Source organism: Xenia sp. Carnegie-2017, unplaced genomic scaffold (assembly GCF_021976095.1).
Source record: "Xenia sp. Carnegie-2017 unplaced genomic scaffold, XeniaSp_v1 HiC_scaffold_14, whole genome shotgun sequence".
In the NCBI taxonomy this organism is placed as follows: domain Eukaryota; kingdom Metazoa; phylum Cnidaria; class Anthozoa; order Malacalcyonacea; family Xeniidae; genus Xenia; species Xenia sp. Carnegie-2017.
In genome coordinates, this window is record NW_025813447.1 from 5333972 (window position 1) to 5342640 (window position 8669).

Sequence of the window (8669 nt, forward strand, 5' to 3'; positions counted from 1 at the left end):
CTCATGTCGCATGTTACATGATAGCAACTATTATCATGTAATATCATTATTATATCATATTATAATTTCATATATTACTAATTAGGACATAATCTAGAAGCTTGCTTGCATGCGCTAGAAGCTTGCTTACATGCGTAAACATATTTTAGAACCGTAACCGCATTTGTTGTTATTGTGGTTAACTACATCTTGCTGTTACATACTGTATTGCGTATGAGATGTAGGTCACAAACCACAATACTTCCATTAGATATTATATATATATGAGTAGTTTAGACCACTGAGAAAACCTACGAGGACAACCTACGCACAAGCTACGAGGAGACAAACTTAGGAGGCATAGCCTACCGAAATAGGTTGACAAGCTACAATCTACCAGATCTTGGCTTCTGTGCCATAACTATCTCTTGGCTTCTGTGCCTTTAATCTATTTGGAAAACTATTGTGAGTCATTGTTGGACTCACGAACGCTCAAGAATAAAGACTCGCGGTTGTACTTAGACAGAGGAGATAAGTTTTACTCATACTTATTGATATTATTATTAAGACACTTATTTACTTTAATATTTATGCATTAATTAATAAATTGTTTGAGAAATATAACTGGTTCACACTATCTTTGTTGCGTGTGGAATTAGAACCAAAATTAATAGTTATTCTTTCGGGACCACGCACGTAACATCGCATTTGCATATCTGTTCTCTAATGAGCATTCAAAAATAAGTATTTTAAAGTACTTCATTATTTTTGAATTTTAAATTTGATGTCGGAAAGCTGGCGTGTATGAAGATTATTGCTGATACTGAGTGCTCACATTACTTTTAAACAAACGCTGTAGCCCCTGCCCCTCAGACGCCACCCCTGGACATTAAAATATGTCACCGGTGCTTTGGATGATTAAGATTTGTGTAATTGTGTTTGTTATACCTATCATACATGTGTTGGATTTAAACTTTAAGGTACTTTACTGCTGTAATCGTTCATTTAGTTGTGCACTTACCAACCGTGAACAAGTCAACGAATTACTCGTGTACAACTAGACATGTTGTTAACATAACACTCAAAAGATGTTGAATGGCATTGCCAAATGTAAAAATTCGCATGCATTGGAAATTGAATTACTTACAGTTATATGGGAAATGCAACTCTCCAATAGTCGGAAAGTGTAAGTTATACTTATGATATACACAATGTACCCAGCATGTAAATTCTATAATTAGAGACTGCAAGGGTTGAGGACATTACCGTTGGAAATTCCGTACATACACTTCAAGTTGTAAACACATTTCGTTTAAGATCATAATTCATAAGCGTGGATAGATTATATAAGTTAAACCGGCTTCCACTTTTCCTTGCGCATGATTGGCAAGTTTCTTTGCTTAGTGATAACATGTTTTATATCCGTTACATGAGTTGTATCCAAATAAATCTTGAATTAATGGCTGATATTTGTTATGACTGTACTACACTTAGAGCCAGGGTCTATAAGATACACTTTCTCTGTTGCCAATAGAAATACGTCATTAGTGTTGCGTAAAATCCTGATTCATAGGCAATGTGTGTTTGTTATATGTATCCAAATATGGCAAATGGAAACGATTCAATACTTATCATCAGATAAATCTTCGCAAGCAATTTCACAATATTCTGATTTAATAACTTCTCAAAATATTTAAAATTGAAACAACCAATTTGCCATAATTTGAGAATTACAACCGGAGTGACGTGTAGTGCTTTGCAATCAGTTATTAACGACCCTCAAAACTAATAATAATTCCTCTCTTATTAACTATGCATCGTTTTGTATATTTCGATAAGTATAACAAACACAAATCTTAAATATCCAAAGCACCGGTGACATATTTTGATTTTGACAGCAGAGAGCGTTGATTCATGAAGCACACTCAAGTGGGCATAAATAGAAATAAAGAATTCCTGAGAATTTAACATTGACTACTTTCAAACTTTTCCATGCAAAAAAGTCTTTTTTAGACCCGTGACATTTTACTGCGACACGCGACTTTTTACCGGCGACACGCGACTTTTTACCCGCAACAGTTAGATACAATCTTACGGATTCTGTTGATTTTTTTTCATTTGATTTATTTAATAAATTATTCAGTGATTTTTGATTTAGTGCAAAAGTTTTAAGTTTAGAGACATGCTCAAGAGATACTTTAAAGACAAAACGACCCATTACTATTGCTTATAGTTAAGTAGACTTTTTACAGTGCGCCTTAAATTTGGGTGTTTCAGGCAGCCTTCTCTTACAACATTATTTTGTTAAAGGACACATGCAAGCTAGAAGACAACTTTATTTTATTGTAATGCATATAGCGTGAAAATAAGACGTACCAAGTTTCAAAGTCGTCCGCAAAATATTTCAAAAGATATTTAGGGTTATAATCGGTAAAAACACGACATTCGATGACCATTGCTAAAACGCCGTGAGATTGTTTAAGTTTGGGAACTGGGAAAGAGTGACGTATTAATTGACATAAACAAGCATCGTTCTTATATCGTTCTATGACTTGCACGGCTTTCGATAGTTTGCTATTACTGTTTTTTATTTATCAAAAATTAATGGATTCTTCTGAAGAAGAAGCCGATTATGATATTGTCATCAATAACAATGAGGTACAACCTTACATGTTCGAGCCTTTGGCCAACGCGCAAGGTGTCAAAATGATGACAATTCTTTGTCATCGGAAAGCGAAGATGAATACATTCACAGAATTGGAAATGTTGAATGGTTAGTTGCATTTTATTTATTAAATGCCACTAACTTGGCACAATATCCAGGCAAAATCACATCTTCTATCTCCTCCAAGGTTAATGTTCCTTTCTCTGATTGATTTTAGAAGATGCTTTTGGTGCATATGCCAAACATTTGAAACACTGGGTATCAAATACGCTGTTTGAATATAGCTGTATGTTCACTCTGACAGAAATTGTATTCCTGAGTGACGAAGGAATTGAAGAACTTTGCTGGGGCTACTACCACTAAACAAAATGCTGGCAGCAAAGACCAAGTTGCCTAAAGGCATTCGCCCATGCAGAGGTTGGCTATTCCAGTGTCGAACATAACCACAATGACATTTTGCACAATGACATTTTGTTGGCTTCCAATTTTTGCGTCGGAATTTTTCAATCCAAATGTCTCGCATGCGCTTGTTTTCGGGAAACGAAAAAAAGTAACCTTTTGCTGCGTTTGGTGGTTCTTAGAAGAACCGTTTTTAAAATTAAATGCGGCACAATAAACCATATTTTCGCAACAAGTTGTTGAAAATTTAAAAAGCAATTTAAAGATGACATTAGTCAACAGAATAACTGTTTGAAGGCGTTATGCATTTAAAGACTATATGGATGTACGACTGAAGAAGTACTTTAAGTACTATATGTCATTTGCGGGAGAACCAGCCATAGATACAGGTGGCCCAAGACGTGAATTTTTTACGGGTAAGATTAAGTAAATGTTAAGTAAACAGTGACATTTTTGAAATAGTATACTAGTGTTATAATGTCTAAAGATATTGAATAAATGAGTACAACACTTGCATTGATAGAAAATTAATTTATTGGAGTAATGTAATTACATTTTTTCGTACAGAATGCCTCAACTATATACAGAAGAAGCTGTTCAACGAAAAGGGATTTCCAGTAGTGAATGTACAAGCCTTGGCCAATGAAGAATTCAAAGTCGCAGGAAAAATTATTGCTGCGTCAATTGTTCAAGGAGGACCTGCTCCCTGCTGTTTTCTTCACAGGTGTACAATTACATACTGCATGGTATATCAAGCGTACATGCACACAACTGGTGTGGACAGTTAAAGGATGACACAATTAACTGTTGAAAAGGTAATCTTTAAAAATAGCTTATAACCTGCATGTCTGTTGGTGTATTAAAGTGAATATTTCTGATTAAGAAATTTTACAGATCAAGTCTCGTGCAAACGATGATGATTTGGTTGCATTTCTAGAAGAAGACTCGACGATTAATGTTTTGCAAGTATTTGATTACTGTGGTATTCCATTTAAGGAGTCAAGAGAAACAAGCGACAAGATAATTAGGTAAATTCCATAATGTAAAGATGGCTTTGGAAATGCTGCAATAGCTCTGAAGGAAATTATTTTATATTTTAATATTACATATTTTAGGTCTCTTGAGATAAGTGATGTGCCGAAAACTCTAGCATTTATTGACCATTTAATATCTGGTCTTGAGCTTCATGCGGTTTTGATTGAGTTGTGCAAAAACAGAAATGTTATGGAACCATTATTTACCATTGATGGAGCACAAAAATTTGCAATGACAGCTGATCATATTGTAGATCACATTTTGATAGAATGCAGTCCTGAAGGAAGCAACCAAAAGTTATTAGAAATCAATATTCACAAGTTTTTTGTGATTATATTCAAGCTCTTGAAGCTAAAACAGGTATACATATCGATTAATGTGCATTGCATAGACCAGGCAACATACCAGGGAGGGTATTGATTGCTAAAGTTGCTGAAGTTGGTTGCAAGTAGTGGATATAAAATGTAATTTTTCAGTAACGTAATCAAGGCGTTTATATATTTGCAATCTTGAGATGCTCTTATTGTTCCATTAATTCCTTAAGTCTGGAAGATTTTCCTAAAAATTTTTAAAGGAGTTAACAGATTCACTTATACAATGATTTGCTTCATTTTACTTTTTGTATTGTTTCTCAAGGAGCTACAAATTGTTTGTCTGCATTGTACAAATTTATAACTGGAGTCGAAACAGTGATCCCACTTGGCATGGAAAAAACCGCCACTGTGAAATTCAAGCATGGACGCAAAGTTGGTTGTAGATGCAGACCAACAGCCTCTACCCGTGCTACAAGCTTAACACTCCCAGTTCATATTGATGATTCAAAGCAATTTGAAGATTTAATGGATGCTACACTTGCAGAAAGTTTTGGTTTTGGCTTCATTTAAAGAATACAGTATCAATTATATATTTCAAAGACATTTCTCTCTTAAAACGTTTTCAATGTTATAACAACTTAAAACTTTTATTAGATAACACAAACATTATTTTGCATTAACAGCGCACGCAAATAATTCTGATGCTTCCTGATGGTTTTCAGGATATTGTAATCTTTGCAACTCAACCAAGTAATGAAAATAATCTTGAAAAGTATTATAAAACGATTCATTATGGCAACCATGGGTCTTAGCTATTTGCAATTTCTCTTCAGTAACTCTCACTTGGCAATCAAAAGCCCCATACTCCTCGGGGATTGCATATAAAACATTTGGAACTCCATCAACAGTTTCCTGGCGAGATTGCCGAATATAGTGAGTATTCCAATAAACCTGACAATCATTAAATGAATTTTGCAAGACACCATTAAAACAAAACCACAAACATTCTTTAGTGAAATCATCATTTAAATTTAAATGCTTTTCCTCACAAAGATCTTTGAAAAATTGAACCCACCAACTTGAACATGTTTTTTTAAAATGTGACCACCAAGTTTCAATTCTTTGGTTTGATGGAGATGTACCAAATGTATGAGCTTGACTACCACAAAATGGTGCATTGTCAAGTGATTGAAAGTAGCATTGAGATGCTGCAATGATCCCATTCTCTGTTCCACAGTCACTACGAGTCTGCAAAGGACATGCCCTATTCTTTCTTACTCTTCAGAATAAAATTTAGCTACACTCTCTGGCAAATTATTTGACAGTGTAACTTCTAACCAAAGAACTTTCCTGCTGAAACTATCAATTGCACCATGCACGGAAAATCCAAATGGCTTCAATATATCATATCCTACATGTGGCAATAAAACGTAGATAACAATAATTGCAATGATGATAACAGATAGAAAGTTAATGAAAACCGAAATAATAGAAATTGTTACTTACCATCAATGAGCCAGCACTGATTAGGTCCATATGATTTTCTCAAAGCACATGCCTCTGGATCTAGCTCCTTTAAAGTACATTCCACCAGTTTTCGGGGTACATTATGCTTTAGTTTAAGTATTTGCCACATCTTCCGATAACCAGCCAAGCATCCAGGACCTTGCATCTCATTCCAAATAATTTGCGCACAAGATCCTCCGGAACTGTTTTCTATCTGGTTAAATTGTAAGATTTAAGTCTGCGCTTTAGAGTCCGTAAATCCATTTCAATACCATGCTCATTCTTTAGTAGGCTAATTATGATATTATATTTATATCCATAATTAAAATAGTTCTCTATAATGTCTCTTTTATCTACAAAAGAATAGAGAAATTGTCTTAGTGATGTTTTTTTTCAAATCATACAATCAATCATCGTCATACCTGTAACTCTACAGCTGCAATAAGGACAGAAGTTGCATGGCATAAAAAGGTTTACGTTGCACGGTCGACAATCCGCCATGTTTGATCAAATGACAAGATAATTCATGTATCACAGATTATAAAGTATATGCGCGCGCAATGTTTTAATTTTCCACGGAGCATGCAACATTTTTCTACGGAACAGTAATCTAGGTGTGTACAGAACACGTCACTAAAATTGAAAACTGTTCTTTGTTATTAGTGGAATACAGTTGTTTCGCTGAAGTTGACTACTTTCGTAAGGCAAACTGTCTTTTTATTGTTGAATCAATTAATTTACACAATCAAAGCACGATTTTCTATAGAATGAACGTGTCACTAATGGGCCACCGTAGATGCCGGCTTCGAGATCATTTGAGTTGTATTTATTTGCCGTCGTGCGTTTTTGCTGACCATATTTATCGCTGTCACGGCTGACTTCGAATATTTTACCGTGTCAATTTTTATAGAGCCGACCCGTAATGAAACTCAATGGTTGTTTTGTAGCGTTTTCAAACTGTAAACGATAGGTGAACACTTTTCAAACTTTTATGGTTGTAGCGTAAAGATTTCATACTTTATCATGCCGTCATTAGGCGAAAGTTTGTAAATGCAGTCACTTTTTGTTGTGAACAAAAGCAGACAAGTAGCTACGGAGTATTATTTATAGCTTGGATAGACCTGAGATAAAGAACTTTTAATGGTGTTTTGCGCGAAATATTTGAATGATGAACAAAGAACTGTATACATGCATGCCTTTTACGAGATTTATTTTGTTGTGTTACTTGTGTATCGATCAATCATTGATCAAATTTCACCAAAAACCATTGCCAAAAAGCAAAAGGCTTGCTATTTTTAGAAGCTTTCATCCTACCAGCGTGCTCAAACGATGACCTTATATGGGGGTAAGATCTAGGGGAAGACAATGGCGTGCTTTACGTCTTCTTTCATGTCCAAAATTTAAAAGATAAATTCATTGCCATTTTGAACTAACTGCGTGTTCGTCTATTTTTGAAGCTTTATCACCTGGGCAAGGATTATCCTGCAGGCAAGGAGTACTTTCACAAGAAATTGCACGAGGCATTCATGAAGAATAAAAATGTGAAGGAACCGCAAGAGATTCAACGGCTCATCAATCATGGAAATTATGTTGTGAAAGAACTCGAGACATTGTACATGTTAAGAAAATACAGAATTTTAAAGAAACGGTATTATACTTCATGAAGTTTGCATCCCGTTTCTATATTTTATATAAGTAATACAACATTGCGTTCTGTCCTGATGATGTTATATTATAAGATTTTTGTCAAATTTGGATTAATTAAAGCTGCACTGCAATCGAGACAGATATAAATATTTAAGAAAAAATTTTCATTTTGGTTCATTTAGAAAAATGACACGTATACTGCTAGATTGTTAAGCAAAAAAAATAGAAATTCAAATGCTCGAAATTATCTCAAACTGCAAATTTCGTATATTCTATATTTTAACATGTTTTGTGGGTAGCCTGTACGAAGGCTAATCTCTATGTTTTACTCATAGATGTATCAGAACCTAGTTGGCTAACGTGTACCTCGCAGTCGTGACAAAATTATTATGAATTTTTTGACGACCTTTAGATTACTTACTATGTCTCGTTCAAGACGTTAAACAGATCAACAATATTAACTACATTTAATTTAATGACATATCATAAAACTGAAAAAATTCCTTGTAGTTCATGTTGCTAAGAGGATATTGAGGTAAACTCTGCTGTTCTTTTTGGCAAATACATAAGCTGAAAGTGGCATTACCATCAACTTGATTAGTTGTTTTTGACAGCTTATAATAAGCTTATTCCCAAATTCCATAGTGAATGGTAAAAGTAATATAATATAATTGTCATCTGCAAGCATCTCCTTATTTGATTTATACAAATTTATCAGAGGTGGCCTCAGGAAACAGAGACTGTATTAAGAGAGTTGGGACACCAGAAGTAAAATTGTCTAGCGTTCGCCAGTTTTGTTCTAAAAGCCAGCGAATATAGAGCAATAAATGGTGGAAAGACAAATTTTCTGTTGTGTTTTCTTATTCATGAATAGACAGCGATCCCTACCTTTGGAATTCAGTTGTTTATAGATGTCATAATAAAGAAATGCATTTATTTAATGCAATGGATGCAATATGTACGCCTTTAATACTGTTCTTTCCACAAGGAGCGCTTATGTTTCTATTCTTCATCGATTTGATTGGCGCTATTATAACGCAACAAAAAACAGTGCAAACATTTTTTCATAATTTATTTCCTATCTAAAAAAATAGATTTAATTTGCAGTTTTGGAACAAAAATGG

The 8669-nt window shown here is 34.4% G+C and overlaps 1 protein-coding gene across 3 annotated transcripts; it reads left to right on the forward strand.

Moving 5' to 3' along the window:
* Positions 1-3266: 3266 nt before the first annotated feature.
* LOC124433670 lies at positions 3267-7789 on the forward strand. Of its 3 annotated transcripts, none has more exons than XM_046983445.1 (5): positions 3267-3459; positions 3611-3858; positions 3938-4071; positions 4159-4438; positions 4715-5191. In XM_046983445.1, exons 2-5 carry the CDS (start codon positions 3835-3837, stop codon positions 4751-4753), a joined length of 477 nt encoding a protein of 158 aa, XP_046839401.1. In that variant the 5' UTR covers positions 3267-3459; positions 3611-3834; the 3' UTR covers positions 4754-5191. The 3 variants fall into 3 exon arrangements, 2 of the variants coding, with proteins under 2 accessions (XP_046839401.1, XP_046839400.1); XM_046983444.1 differs by lacking the exon at positions 4715-5191 and adding an exon at positions 7356-7789 and having other exon boundaries at positions 3296-3459; XR_006944558.1 differs by lacking the exons at positions 4159-4438; positions 4715-5191 and adding an exon at positions 7356-7492 and having other exon boundaries at positions 3981-4071.
* The last annotated feature ends 880 nt before the right edge of the window (positions 7790-8669 follow it).

Bases quoted from the DNA above. Each gene is read 5' to 3' on its own strand.
- LOC124433670 (XM_046983444.1), top strand. From the start codon at position 3,835: ATGACACAATTAACTGTTGAAAAG. The intron at 4,072-4,158 runs GTAAATTCCATA...TACATATTTTAG, and splicing joins ACAAGCGACAAGATAATTAG to GTCTCTTGAGATAAGTGATG. The intron at 4,439-7,355 runs GTATACATATCG...CTATTTTTGAAG, and splicing joins AGCTCTTGAAGCTAAAACAG to CTTTATCACCTGGGCAAGGA.